The following is a 15,281-nucleotide window of genomic DNA, read 5'->3' as shown; positions in this document are numbered from 1 at the left end:
TGTATGGGCTTCCTCAGCTCATGGTTACGACGTGTGTCCCGTGTACACACATGAGCTGTCCAGGGGAGAGGCCCCCCAGCTGGATGCACTGACAGTGAAGAAGAAAGGGAGGCAAAAGGCAGCAGTGACGGGTTCTGGTTTGTGCGTCTCTGTCCTTGGAGAGGGGGTGTGGTGATTGTTGTTCAGGGGATAGAGTTCCAAGAGGTGAGACCCTCAAAATATGAGGAGAGGTCATTGTATTTCGGGAATGAGCAGGGTAGTGGGAATGCAAAGAGATAGATGTTAAAAAAAAAAATTCTAGGGGCACCTGGGTGGCTCAGTCCTGTTAAGCGTCTGCCTTCGGCACAGGTCACCATCTCAGGGTCCTGGGATCGAGTTCCGCATCTGGCTCCCTGCTCAGCAGGGAGTCGGCTTCTCCCTCTGCCTGCCACTCTACCTACTTGTACTCTCTCTCTCTCCCCCTCCCTGTCAAATAAATAAGTAAAATCTTAAAAAATAAATAAATAAATGGAATACATTAAAAAAAAAATCCATCCCAGCGTACATGCTTATTTCAAAAAGAGGGTTATTAGAATGTGAGATGCTACAGAAAAAGTCAAGAAGAATGAGGATTGCGGGGAACTGGTTATTGGTTTAAGAAACCAGATGACTGGTTTATACCAATGTGCAAACAGGACAGAAGCTGAACTGGAAAGGAGTGGGAGGTATTTGAATAGGTCGCGATTCCATGTGCAAAAAAAGGGCAGCGTCTTGGCTAAAAGGGGGCATGTACCCTGAGCTTTCTGTAACTGGCAAACAGGTAGATTTACAACGCTTAGAGCCTTATTTCCAGTTCTGCCAACTTTTATCTGAATTTTTACAAGAAGTAATAACATAGTCAAAACGATCTCCCCTCCCCCCTCCTGCCCTTTTTTTTTTTTTTTCCCCCTTCAAAGTAGGCTTAACGCTGGACTTGAACTCACGACCCAGAGATCAAGACCTGAGCTGAGATCAAGATTCAGGACGCTTAACCAACGGAGCCACCCAGGCGCCCCTTACCCTGCTCTTTTTCAATTGTGTTCTTTTTCTTTCTTGTTTTTTTTTTAAACAAAGGTCCATTTACCTTGAACACAGCTCAGGCAGTTTTGTGTAACATCTGTTGGCGGTTCCTGGGTATTAAAATGATGTGCCGGAGAGGAGACTTGGGTGTTGGTTGATCTGTCTCCAGCACACCTTCAGTTACTTTACATAGGGTGGGTAGTGGGAGGGCCCATTGTCTTCAAGTTTAGTCACGTTCTCACGCCAGACATTTTGTTGTCCTATTTTTGAGCATTACGTATAAGAATTGATTTTGCATGCCTAGTGGTAATTTCCAATCGGGGTTTTCTCAGTGACTGGGTCTCATACTTGTCTATGTGGAAGTGGGACTCCTTTGCTTAGGTGAAGTCTTCATGAACAGATATTGCTACCACCACCACCTCTGTGGAAACATATCCCTGAGGTGAGGTTGCTCCATGTTTTAAGCGCTCATTCCTCCCGAGAATGGAGACAGTGTCTGTGCACACAGCCTTGAAAGACATTGGGCACATACAGTGTGCCAAGAGAAAATCCTTCTTGAGGACGGAGTGGTGCATTCCTGTGGCAAGAGAAGTCAAGTGCTTGGTGCTTTCCTGCTCTAGAGTCAGAGGTTCCTAGCCGAGCCTCTTAACTCTGTGGCCGTTCCATTCCCTATAGTTCATGCTTTAGGAATCCCCTGAAATCATGCAAATCTATTGTGTGGGCATTTTCCAGTGGAAAGTCTCCATAGTGTTCATCAGATCCGCCATGTTTCAGAGCCACTGTCTTAGAGATTTCTCTACCTGTTCTTGTCCAGTGGTCGGTACATTCCTGACCATATGTGGGCCATGAGGCCACACGTACTCCTGCGTGATAGACGTGTGAGGTCTGGGGTCACGGAATTAGCCTGGTTTAATTTTCCAGCGTTTTTCTTTGCATACTTAGGAAATGTAAAATAATGATTACTTACTTACTGTGGCAAAGCATTTCTGTAACAATGGTTTCCTGGGGAAATCCTGGGGCAACCTTCAAGGTTAATCTCCTATGGTACTTCCCACCAGTTGGTGATTGGACTTGGCCTGGGTCACACAACAGTTCAAGGCTTGGGATGAGCTGGATCTCAAGCCCCTGGACTTTACTAGTCAGGTGTATATGTTTTATTAGAGCTATGTGTGCATTCATTCTCTCGCTGATTTGCCCACTTGTCAGTCTCTGCCTTCAGCTTACAGTAACTTGTGTAATTTAATTTTGAGGTGGAGTTATTTTAAATGTTTTACTTTAATTATGGTTAGCTAAGAGAGAATTCCTGGAACTCTTAATTTGGAGTGATATTCAAAGTATTTAGCATCCCATGGGGCAGGCATTAGCCAGTCAGAATGAGCTTGCTCTGACCATAGCCGTTGATACCAGCCCTGCCTATAACTTAATTGGTTCATTCTTATTAGTAGATATTTAAGAGAGCTTTCAAATGTGTCCGGGAAAGTAGCTCCATGCCATAGATCTGTTGCTAAGGAACTTTCTGAATCTCCATCACACTGGGCATGAGTCCTGGCTTGGCTGCTTTACAGCTGAGTGTCCTTGACTTAATTTCTTCCTGTCTCTACACCACACCTGCTTCATCTGTAAAATACAGACTACGTCTTGCATATAGTTTTGAGATGATGTGTACCGTGTGCTTAACAGTTCCTGGCACTTACTTGGTGCTCATGTGGTGGTGGTAGGTGGGGTATTCTAGAAACCAAGCATCAGTGAACCAAAACAACCACAAGAAGGACTCCTGCCTACATCTCTGAGGTGTAGCTCAAGGCACAGGGAGGCGTCAGTGCGGGGGTTTGTCTGTGCACATAGAGGCTGAATCAGAATGGGTCCTGGGACATCTTCTGTAGCACTCCTCAGACTTTGGCCAGCCTGGGGTGGGGTGGGCATGTGAGATGTCCCTCTGTCCTGACTCCGCCAAGTGCCACCCTCAGTACTTCCTACAAGAGAATGGCTTTGAAGAGGCATGATGGAAGACAGTGCTTGGACCTCTTTCTGACCACAGGGACTTTTCCCCGGAGTTCCCCCAACACCTGGCTTTTTCCACTCCTGCACCAAACCATGCTCCTATCTCAGCACACCTGAGGTCATGCTCTTTCCATCCACTAGGCAAATATTTGTCATCCCTTTGCTGTTCCCACCTCTTAGTCCTCACACATGTCATTCCTCCCACCTGGGCAAACTCCATTCTCCACCAGCCCATTCTCTGCCCTCCTTCCAAGTTCTTGGGCCGTGTCCCCACCACGAAAACGTGTCTGGCTAACTGTGCCTAACCTTGTGTGTAACGCACATCTCCGGGTGACGCTGCGGCTGCCGAGTGCGTGTTCCGTGCCACCTGTGTGTGTGTTCGCGGTTTTTTAGACTAGCTATTTTCCCTTCTGTATGTTGTCTTGACGTGCCACCAACTTTAGATTATAAAATTCCCCCAGAGACACCAAACAATCGGGTTTTAAATCTAAATGGCAAGCCCTGCGTAGGGGTTAAAGAGGCTTTTCCTGACTGGCTACCGGGTGGTAGAGGTACAGTGTAAGAGAATGTGGTAGCCTGGAGGAAGGAGGACTTGAAGATGTGTGTAGAAAGCAGTTTGCCCTTGGTCTCAAACACATTGGGATATTTACAAGTCTTCGTGTTTGGACAATCCACCTGGTATCTTCCTGGTGGGAAGAGAAATGAGAAGTACCTAATTAGACAAAGAACACACACATCCTTTTAAAACTCCTTCTCATCCCCTCCCCCTCAATCTGTCAAGTGATGTAATGGAACTTTGAAATTACTATTTTTAATGTCTTCATTATATGAAAAGGCAAATGACCACTGGACTTTGGCAACATAGTGCGATTATTCTAGAAAATTTTTCATATTGCTAGAGGAGACCCCGAGATCCCTAGTGGATTCACTGGGCCACCACCGGTTGTACTCCTTAGGTTTGTGTAGCTGCTGCTTTCCCCGAATCTTTCCACTGATGCCACTGGAGTGAGCAGGAGACATGCCCGGGACCTGTCCCCTGGACTTGACTCTGTTCAGCTTTTCTTGGCATGTAAGCAAGTAGTCAGGGTGGGCAGAAGGAAACCAGCCACCACAGGTGCATCGATCCCATATTTGCTGTGACGGGGAAGAAGGGCCCTTCGAGGGGTTGTCTGTAGGGAACAGTAGGCTTTCTCCCTCAGCGTGTGGTTGACGTCACCCTCTTAGGCCAGGGTACCAAATTCAGTGCCTTAAGAAAATGGTGTGGGTTAAGGATGCACCTTCTGAAGGCGATCATTTAAGTTAAATGCTGTCTCCTGTATGGTTTTACCTTTGAGTTCTTAGGGGGAATTCCTGGCTTCAGAGGGATTCTATAAGCCCAGGCCATGGATGGGCCAGAACTTTCCCTCAGTATCTGGTGACCTGTCACATTAGTATCTGTGCCTTGCATTGCCTCTCCTGTCGTCTACACCGGTTCTCCTTTGCCTGCTTCCTCATCCTCATGTGATCCGAGTATGTTCCACAGCTGTCCCTTGCTGCCACCCACCCAGCAGTTCAGACTGCTGTCCCCCTCTCCGCTCTCTCACCTCTGAGACATCAGGTTCCCTCCCTTTCTAGTACTTTCCTGTTATCACGCCTGCTTCTGTACACTGCTGACCTAAAACCGGTCTGCACGTGGAAATTTTAGACAGCCTTTGAAGGAGCGTAGACAAATTGGTTCAACAACAGCACAAGGGAAGTGACAAATATGACAAAGCAGACACTTCATGTTGCAACATGAATTTCTCCAGTTGGGAAAACACTGCCAAATAAAACTGTATGAAATATCAAGCACTAGAAATAGAGACAGCAATTTGGAAACAAACCATTTGTTACTTAAAGAAGAAGGGCTTGTTTTATAAAGTATTCATTCAGAATGTGTTTGTGGGGGTATAGCTCAGTGGTAGAGCATTTGACTGCAGAATGTGTTTGAGCCCTTTCTGTGTCCTAGGCATTGTTCAGGCCCTGGGGAAACAGCAGTGAATAAACTAGACCCCCCTGTCCTAATGATGCCTATATTGAAATTTAATTTGTGTGAATAGAAAAAGACAAATGGTCTTTAGCTCTTGGAAGTAAGGAAGGGAATTTATTTATTTATTTTAAAGATTTTATTTATTAATTTGAGAGAGAGCACAAGCAGGTGGAGAGGCAGAGGGAGAGGGAGAAGCAGACTCCCCACTAAGTGCAGAGCCCGATGTGGGGCTCCATCCTAGGACTCTGGGATCATGACCTGAGCCAAAGGCAGATGCCCAACCAACTGAGCCACCCAGGTCCCTCAAGGAAGGGAATTTAAAAGGGCAGTAATTACACATGTAAAGGTGACAAGGTTATCTTCTAGGTTCTTGAGACAGAAGGAACATGATTGTACTTTCCAGATTCTTCCTTGTTACTTAAGAGTGTGATCCCTGGGCGTGCAGCACCGGCATCCCCCTGGAGCTGTTAGAAAAACAGGATGTCAGACAGCACCTGAGCTCTTGAGAAGATACATTTTCACCAGGGCTGGGGGAGATCTGTGGGGCTGGGGGAGATCTGTGTACAGTGTAAAGTTTGGGAAGCATTGTTCTTATGAGTGTTGGGCTATTTCCGATCTAATGCCACTTAGGTACTCAGCAGCCCTCAACGGCCTGGTGAGTCAGCTGATGTGTTTACAGCTTGAAGAAGACTAGAGCATTGGTGTAATCCTAGTGATCCAAGTGAACATTTCCACCCCCCTAGTGACATGCAGAAAGAGGTCATTGAGTGGGTTCCAGGTCTCATCATCTCTCCTTAGTAAGAGCTGCTTTTTCTTATATTTATTTTACAGATTTGTTTATGGTTTTGTTTAGGAGTCTGTCTTTAAAAAAAAGTTGGAAAGCCACTGGGTTTATTGTATTTTTATTAGCAAATCCAGTTTGTGCACCCGCTGGGCACTTGGCGTTTTATTATATAGGTTGTGTTTGAAACATGGTTCATGTTTGCAAAGGGTATACAACCTAGTTGTGAATGTCGGACTAATGTACTTGAAAAGTAGTTAAACCACTGAATGGATTTATGAGATATTCTGAGAATATACCCAAACTCTAGGGGGAATCTGGAGGCAAGCTGAAATAGTCTCTCATCAAATAAAGTGTCAGAAAAACTGCCTGAGACCATGAAAATTGCGTATGTCTTTGCTGAGAGCATATTGAGTGTTATTTTAGGCCCTACTTGGTTGCAGTGTCTCCATAGTCTTCATCACTAAATCTAAAAGGTGAAAGCTTGGAGGCGGGCTCTTCACAACAGCAAAATGTGTCAGCTGAAAGCATAGTATTAGAAAACCATAGTGCGTTGGGGTGCAGGAGTGCATCTCAGGTAGCCCCAGAGGACCCCACCATGTTTAGAAACAGTTAAACCAGTGATGCTCCGAATATTAGTTCTGGGTTATCAAGAAAAGATGTATTTATGCTCTGTATCTTTTATTTAAAAAGACAAATCTGTAGTTCACAAGAAAAAAGGTTCTGCCAAAATGATGACAATTAAAAAAAATGTTACCTATAAGGGTAATTAGTAATTTGAACATTTCACTTGACAAAATCTATCATGTCCCTGACTAATTTTAATAAGCAAGTCTCCAGTTGGATCTGTGGTGATAGTTCTAGTCAGGACGTTTGGTATGAAAACGGGATCTACCCAAGTTATTCAGATGAGGAAGGTTTGATTGAAAGGAAGCAGGAATCCCATGGAGCCAAAGCAGAGCCCCCTTTTCCAGAAGCTGGAGCTGGGCTCTTTGTCATGGGGCTCCTGCATGTACCCAGGTCCCTCGGCTTGGGTAGGGAATGTGCTCCACTTTCCTGCTACTCTCTGACCTTGTAGTTCTTGAGAGCAGAAATCTGAATGACTTGGCAGCTGGTCAGCGGCGTGGCCACCCCATGCTTCTTGGGTCTGTTAGTTGTGGCCAGGCCTGTGCGGGTTCCTAAGAGGACGGCACAGGTCTACCAAGCCTGTCCAATAAAGATGGAGGAGGTCGAATGAGTGGCACATGCCTGGGAACTACATTTGTCAGCAAGAGTCTCATGGAGGTGAAAGGGCTAAGAAATCTGGGTACATGGGACTGGATGGTGGGCCTTCTTGGCAAGTGAATGGGAGAGTGAGAAGACCCCCATGAGGACAAGGTTGGAGCCAGGAGTGATGGACAGGTCAGGTAGGTACCTCTCTTCTGTCCCTTCACATCGCTGTTCCTGAAAGTTCGATGGATTGGATTTGACAGATAAAGAATCGAGGATGTCCATGAAATTATTTTAAGTGAGCAGTGAAGTCCTGCTAGTAATTTATGTGAGGTGAGGATCAGTCAAAATGACTTACAAGTTTTCATGCTGGGTGTTGGGGCAGAGGTCTAAGGCAAAGTTGGAAAAGTTGGATGTGGGCATCTGCTGGCCAATCTCAAAGGCTTCTGTTCAGTTTAGATGTGTCGAGCCTCAGATGTTTTGTATGATAGCCACTTGCCCAAGGAAGCCCTGGGAGATCAGGAATGGAGATAAGATTTGGTGTGTATAAGCAAACAGCAAGTCTTTAGAAGGAAAGTGAGCAGAGACCCAGAAAAATTGAAAAATGGCTGATGGTTCTAGCCTGAGGAAAAAAGTAGACTTTCTCATGTCTCCTTTTTCTGATGTGTGGAAATGCCAGGATGGCTTGGCTGTAACACCTGCCCCTTAACGAAATATTACTGCATCACCCTGAGCAAAGCTGGACCGTGGGTCCTCTCTAGCACAAGGAGCTCGATCTATAGGGATTTGGACATTTCTGTTAGCTTCAGAACCCTCTCTTCAAAGGCCACCACTGTCTGAATGTCCAGAGGGACATGAGGGAGGCTGTTTAGGGAGAGCGCTGGGGGAGGGAACCGGCAGCTTGGGGAGAAGGGTGAGGCAGCCTCTGGGGCTGAGAGAAGGTGGCTTCCGCTTCCTCTTCAAGGCATCTCTGCAGAATCACACACTCTTGACAAGACAAGGTTTGGAAAGGACTAGCCCTCAAGACCTTGCGTGCTCCCTTCAAGCTCTATAATCTCCTGATGATGACTCAGACAACACCCCCATGAGTGTGCCATCTCACAACCTAGAGGGTTCCGTTGTAGGCACCATCTCTTTTAGCCTCACGATCTTTGATCCTGTGACATCAGGGAAGCAAATATGATCATCTCCACAGACAAGGGTTTGTGTCTAAATGGGCATTGGATGAGTTACCCGCAGACTGTTTGCTACTGAGTGTCAGAGGAAGACAAGAACCTTGCTGGTTTCCCACCGATGGTTTCCTAATTCCTGCTGCTCTGTTTTATGCCATTCTTTGAGCAGCCACCATGCCGATGACCTATTCTGACATCAAAGCTGATGGTCACGTGGAGCTCCCAAACTTGCATAGCTCCTGTTCTTATGCTGAATTGGTTTGTGTAGAATGATGCAGAAACTCCATGCTCATCCATCTCCCTCAGTATCTCCCTCCTGCTGCGCAGTGATTTTTTTTCAGCCTGTGACCATCTCTGGCAATCATTGAACATCCTTTCCTTTCAGTCAGACTTTGCCCCATCCCGTGGCATTGTCCCTGGAAGGTACAGGTCCATGCTCTCTGCCCTTTTGGAGAGAGCGATAGAGGAGAGAGTCTCCTCTGTTGGACGGGCTGCTTGGATCAAGATCCCACTTCTCACTAGGACAGTGATTCCTTCACTTGTCCTCCTACCCTGGCCCAGACCCAGCATTCCTGGCTTCTGATTCTGCAGGGCCGTCAAACCAGTGGCCCCTTCGTAGCAAAAGAATTAGGTTCTAGAACCTTCCATGGGCTAAACATGAGCACATAGAAGTTCCTAATATCCAAGAGTTGATGAAACACATCCACTTTCAACCTTTCAGTCAGGTGTGGCTTGGCCTGATGGGGCCTTTTGTGCTGGTGCCCAAGATCACTTCTGTGCTAAAGAATGGGGCTCCGAAGGGAGGAGTTACTAACACACTGTAGCATTGATGGACCTCAGAAATGTTGGGCTAAATGAGAGAATTCAGACATGAGCGACCACATACCGTACGAGTCCATTTTTATGGAATGTCCCCAAAAGGGCAAATTTATAGAGAAAGAAAGTAGATTAGTGGTTGCCTGAGGCTAAGAGTAGGAGCAGGAAGTCATTGTAAATGGCATGAGGCATCTTACCAGGGGCAACAAAAATGTCCTAACACTGATTTTTGGTGATGGTTGTATCACTCAGTAGCATTACTTAAATTCATCGAATTGCATGCCCTAAATAGGGTGCATCTTACAAGATACGAAGTCTATGCCTCAATAAAAATATACTTAAATATTTTATGATATCTAAACATACCTCCTTTTTTGCTAAAAAAAAAAAGAATAGGGTCCACACTAGACCTGGGAGCTTCCAAGTGTCACGTTATAGTTTGGTTATAAGAAAGTAGAGGAATCCTACGTATGAGAGACGCGTCAGAACTCAACTGACAGGTGATTGCCTCCAGCTCAGATTGTAGAATCCATTCTTAAAATAAGATCGCTTATGGATTTGTATTTTGACCAGAAGTTCACTGACCTTTTTCATGGAATCCTTTTTTTTAATTTTATTTTAAGATTTTTTATTTATTTGCGAGAGAGAGAATGAGAGACAGAGAGCATGAGAGGGAGGAGGGTCAGAGGGAGAAGCAGACTCCCCGCCGAGCAGGGAGCCCGATGCGGGACTCCATCCCAGGACTCCAGGATCATGACCTGAGCCGAAGGCAGTCGCTTAACCAACTGAGCCACCCAGGCACCCTCTTTCATGGAATCCTATTCTGTGGACAGAAGAGTTAGGAGGGCCCTGGTTGGTTCTCTGGTGGTGTGGACTCCAAGCGAAGTCTTTCTCTCCCTGCCTCCCCTTTGTTCCCAGCCTTATTCCCCTCCCCACTTTACTTTTTTTTTTTTTTAAGATTTTATTTATTTGAGAGTGAGTGCGAGTGAGCGCACAAGCAGGGGGAGGGGCAGTGGGAGAGGGAGAGAATCCTCAAGCAGACTACCTGCAGAGCATGGGGCCAGACGCGGGGCTCGATCCCAGTACCCTGAGATCATGACTTGAGCCAAAATCGGAGGCTTAACCAACTGAGCCACCCAGGTGGGCCCCCCGCAACTTTACTTTCTTACAAAAGTAGTACATAGTCAATATAGAAAAAGAGCATTGATAAAAAACTTAAAATTGCACACAATACATTATAGATTTGTTTCAGACTAAATGTTCGGGTTCTATGTCTCACTTGCCAAATAACCCACATTGAACATATTTGATGCATTTATTAACTCGTTGGAATATATCCCTAGAATTTCTGGGTCATAAGGGATGCGTTCTTAAAGTTGTTTATACATATTACCCAATTGTTCCCTGAAATCTACCTGGGCAATGTGGAGTTTCATTCTATGTGAGTCTAAATGTGATCTGGCCACGAGAACTGACTGTGCTTGTTGGTCTCATGATCGGTTATCTGTCCCGCACAGGAGAGGGGAGATGGTGTTGCGACTCTATCCCAAGGTAATCAAACGAGGCCTGGGCTGTTGATTTTAATCCTGGACATAAGGCATTCAGTGAGTCCGGCCATCTGAGTCTGGGCAGGAGGCAGGGCCAAGATGGGACACTGTGCCTTAGGAGGGATAATTGAGGCACCAAGGGCTAACAGCATGTGAGAAGACTGGAAAGGATATGATTAACTTTCTTCAAGCATTTGTTGGGCTGTCATGTCAAGAAAAATTAGATTCACTCCGTGTGGCTCTAAGAGCAAAATAAGCAGAGGGTTGCACGTTCTAGGCAGGAAAGATTTGGTTTAATGTCGGAAAGCCCTGCGTAACAGAACAGTCTGGAAATGGATTGGGCTCCCCGCTGTTCACAGTGAATCCCCCTTCCCTCTACGTCCCTGGGGATGTTCCAGCAGGGCCAAATGCCATTTGGATGAAGAGGCATGGCATGGGTGTGAAGGGAATTCATCATCCGGATTTGATTTGGGGACCTTTGAGAAAAGTTTATAACGATGAGGCCATGAACTTGAAATCACAGCTCTGACTACAGCAGAGACAGATGAGATGGTCTGCAAATACCATTCGTCCCTTTAATTGTTTCTTGGAGCAAGGAGGTAACTTATTGACTCCCCTAATCTCACATTTTCTACACTCTGCCTTTTGCTGAAGGAGAGTTTAGGTTTTTGACAGTCTGTGACATCCAGCTCAGTTATTGTAGTAGCCGTGTGGGGAGATGGTTTTTCTCAGTTGTTTGTGTTTTCCTTTTATTTTATGCTGTCTGCCAACTATGGGTCTCTCGGATCTACATCTGGTGGAAGGTAAAAGGGATGGTTGTCATGTATCATTCATCTCTGTGTAGCCTTTTCACCTTTAAAAAAACTGTAAAACTTGAATATTGGTCTCAGTACTATTTAAGCTGAACCATACTTTTGCAGCATTCTGAATCCTGACTATGTTGAAAAGTTGGGCTTTTCCATTGAGGAAATAATAAGTGTTTAGACTGTGTCTTTTAACTTTTTTTTTGTCTTTTAACATTTTTTAATGAACTCCTCATTTTGACATCGATACTTTGGGAAGGTAAAAAATAACTAGGTAGTCTACAAAATCCGTTAAGAATAGTTGGGGGGGTGCCTGGGTGGTTCAGTTGGTTAAGCGACCGCCTTCGGCTCAGGTCATGATCCTGGAGTCCCGGGATCGAGTCCTGCAGCGGGCTCCCTGCTCGGCGGGGAGTCTGCTTCTCCTTCTGACCCTCCCCCCTCTCATGCTCTATCTCATTCTCTCTCTCAAATAAAAAAGAAAAAAAAGGAAAGAATATATGGGAAATTGCCTGTATGATTTTAATGTTTCTAAAGCGTGACTGATTAAATAACCTAACCTTTGGCCCCTCAAAGTGTGGTCTACAGCAGAGGGCATCACCTGGGAGCTTGGTAGAAATGCAGAATCTCAAGCTCCATCCTAAAGCAACTGAATGTGCATTTTCACAGGTTGACCTTCTGATAGTGCTTGGTACACAGGCTTTCCCAGGAGACTAGCTGCAGATCCTGTGGGCAACAGTAATTATCTCGCCTTGCTATTTTGTTTTGAGCACCTGCTAACGTGCCCGGCATTGTGACTAGGTTCTTTCTCATGCACGAACCCAGGTAATCCTCAGAATCACCCTCTTGAGGAGGTATTATTAGAGGCTCAGAAAAGCTGTCACCCGGCCTGCCAAAAGTGTCACTATAAGATGGGTTCTGGAGTCTGTATCTCCTAAACCTGAGTCAGAGACGTGGAGGCCCGGGTTGTCATGCTTGTAGCCTGGCCAAGTGCGGAAGCTTCTAGTCGCTCCAGCTCTTCACCTGGGCGACCCTGCACATCCGGCAATAGCAGCTCAGCTCCTAGCCTCTGGCCTTTCATGGTCCAGTCGTGGTGCAGTCATGGCCCAGTCATGGCCCGGTCGTGGCTTGGAATGGAGGGCCTCAGGAGGAAGTCACTTTTGACAGATGTTGGGAAGAGTGTGTAGAGGCCCCACATCTCCCCTGCAGGCTGGCTTCCTGAAGCCTCCGTTACAAAAGAAGTTCAGGGGCCGAGACAAACATATTTCTCAGGAGCTGCCTGTACCAAAATAGGCTGTGTGTGTGTGTGTGTGTGTGTGTGTGTGTGTGTGTGTGTGTGTAGCTTCAGTTTCTGTGAATTCTATGTTTTAAAAGACTAGATATTTAGTACAAATCTGTTCTCACTTTCTAATTCTGAAGCCTTTAGGATGTACTGTTCTCATGGATTCTGAGGAAGGAGATACAATGAGTAATAAGAAATGATCTGTTTATTTTTTATTTTGGGGGGGCACCTGGGTGGCTCAGTCGTTAAGTGTCTGCCTTCGGCTCAGGTCATGATCCCGGGGTCCTGGGATTGAGCCCCGCATCAGGCTCCCTGCTCTGCGGGAAGCCTGCTTCTCCCTCTCCCCCTCCCCCTGCTTGTGTTCCTGCTCTTGCTATGTCTCTCTCTGTCAAATAAATAAAATCTTAAAAAAAAAAAAGACCATACTGTAGATACATAGTACAGAGTTTTAAAAAAATAAAAATAAAAAGATCATTTCTTATTACTCATTGTATCTCCTTCCTCAGAATCCATGAAATGATCTTTTAAAAAAATTAACATATGTATTATTTGTTTCGGGGTATAGGCCTGTGATTCATCAGTCTTACATAATACCCAGTGCTCATTACAACACATTTTTTTTTAAAGATTTTATTTATTTGAGAGAGATGTGCAAGCGCACGCAGGAGCACCAGTGGGGGAGGGGCAGAGACAGAGGGAGAAGCAGGCTCCCCACTGAGCAAGGAGCCTGAGGCGGGGCTCAGTCCCAGGACCCTGGGATCATGACCTGAGCCGAAGGCAGACTCTTAACCGACTGAGCCACCCAGGCGCCCCACAAAGTGATCTTTAATCATTAAGTAATATTTCTGTGTTTCTGCCTGCATTCCTCTGGTCGTGTTGGATATTTAAGAATGAGTCTGTCACACTCGGTTGTACCTCAGAAGATAGCGACTTATTACATCCGTAGTAAACTCATAACTCGGGAATGGCAGGATTCCAAAATTTTTCAAAATGTGAGGTTCCATGAACCATCCCGGGGGGGGGAATAGAGAAGTTATAATTACATTTATTTAATAAGTACCACTTAGTAAAATTCTGATAAGTAAAGCAAAATTAGTATAACAATTGGGATCAATTTATGTATTTTGTATTTGTTTACCAACTCAGCCCCTGGGCGGGTGGGCATCGGAAAAGGCATATAAAAGGAGAGAATATTCTAGAATCTACCAAACCTTCCTGATACTGCCGGAAGATTCTCCCCCCTCCATTTTATTAAAAATCAGGGCCAAACTTCAACTCCCTGCCCACCATCATTTGGTGGTATTTTTGTTTCTCTTTAGGTATCATCCTATTTTCTTTTCCTTTACCAGTGACATTGGCTTATTTCGTATGAATGTGTAATAGATTAAATACATATGCATTTAAAATATTGTTTTGATTTGTCTGTGAATTGTTTCCCTTAAAGGGCCTATCTGGGGAAATGAGTAATTTCTCATATCCTGTTCTTGCAGGAAGAATTTTAAATCGTTTCTCCAAAGACATTGGGCACATGGATGACTTGCTACCCCTGACGTTTCTAGATTTCTTCCAGGTAAGGTCACAGTGATGCCAAGTTCTTGAATGGAAAACTGCAGTTCCTGTTCTTTCAAGTCCTTTACATGGGGGCCGAGGGTGGGTCTCCTGGCCTGACGATGTCATGTTATCTTAGCAAAAGGCCGTGTTTGTAAGAGAAAGGTGTGGTTCTGATTCGGAGGCTAAGTTAACATGAGTAATACCTCATGTGTAGGAGTGGCTACACAGTCTTGTCAAGGTTGGTTCGAAGCAGCTACATGCTTGGTAAGTGGTTCTCCAGCTGCCTTCCAGGTATCTGGCATGAATTTCCCTTTACCGTGAGCACATTTCATAATATAGAAACAATCACCTCTCACGGAAAGATAGCCCAGATTAACTAAATTATGCATTGTATCACCACAAAGGACAAATATTTACTGCACCATTTGGGGGGATAAAACCAGGTGTGGTTACTAACAAAGAAAAGATTAGTAATAATAAGGTGAAAATAATACTTTGTTAGCAAGGACAAAGGAGAGCAGTTATTGCAGATACAAAGCCTTTAAAGGCAAGTACATTTAAGCCAATAATTTGAGTATAGGATCAAAGTCATCTCAGAAAATGTCTTTTTTGTTTTTCTAGGCAGCTTTTCTTTCACACGTTGATTGCTCTAAGTCTTAAGGGGTGTGTGTGTGTGTGTGTGTGTGTGTATGTATGTGTGTGAGTGAATTTTAAACCCAGCAATCCCACAAATACCTTCTATACAGCATATGTTCTGTCTGTGAACTTGAGGTTCTGAGCAAAGATATTGGGTCATCTCATGCCTCATCTGCTCACTCAGTGTTGTGGCACACGTGGGATGATTTTCCTGCTGTTTAATTCTGTCTACTTTTCAGCCTGGGGGACTTTCTTCTTCATTTCCAAGTGGGCTTTTTTTTTTTTTTTTGAAAATGACATACATTTATCAATAGCTGCACATATTCTAAGATCACTGCTGCTATCGCTAATACTTCTTGAACTTGTGTTTCACTCTCCGTAAGTAATCATGAACTCATTGTAAGGCCAGGAAGTCGAAATGCTGCCACTGGGGTCTGCAA

At 45.1% G+C, this 15,281-nt stretch overlaps 1 protein-coding gene across 1 annotated transcript in view; it reads left to right on the top strand.

The window, feature by feature from the left end:
* Window positions 1-15,281, top strand: part of ABCC4 (ATP binding cassette subfamily C member 4 (PEL blood group)) — a 246,481-nt gene that overhangs the window by 142,808 nt on the left and 88,392 nt on the right. The window contains exon 20 of the mRNA XM_028112074.2: window positions 14,145-14,224. Coding sequence (XP_027967875.1) covers window positions 14,145-14,224 — 80 coding nt within the window. The remainder of the gene's footprint in view (window positions 1-14,144; window positions 14,225-15,281) is intronic.

The sequence above is a fragment of the Eumetopias jubatus genome, unplaced genomic scaffold (assembly GCF_037043125.1).
Source record: "Eumetopias jubatus isolate StellerSeaLion01/CBP00866 unplaced genomic scaffold, mEumJub1_p1.0 scaffold_3, whole genome shotgun sequence".
Classification (NCBI taxonomy): domain Eukaryota; kingdom Metazoa; phylum Chordata; class Mammalia; order Carnivora; family Otariidae; genus Eumetopias; species Eumetopias jubatus.
This window is presented reverse-complemented; position numbering and strand designations above follow the sequence as displayed.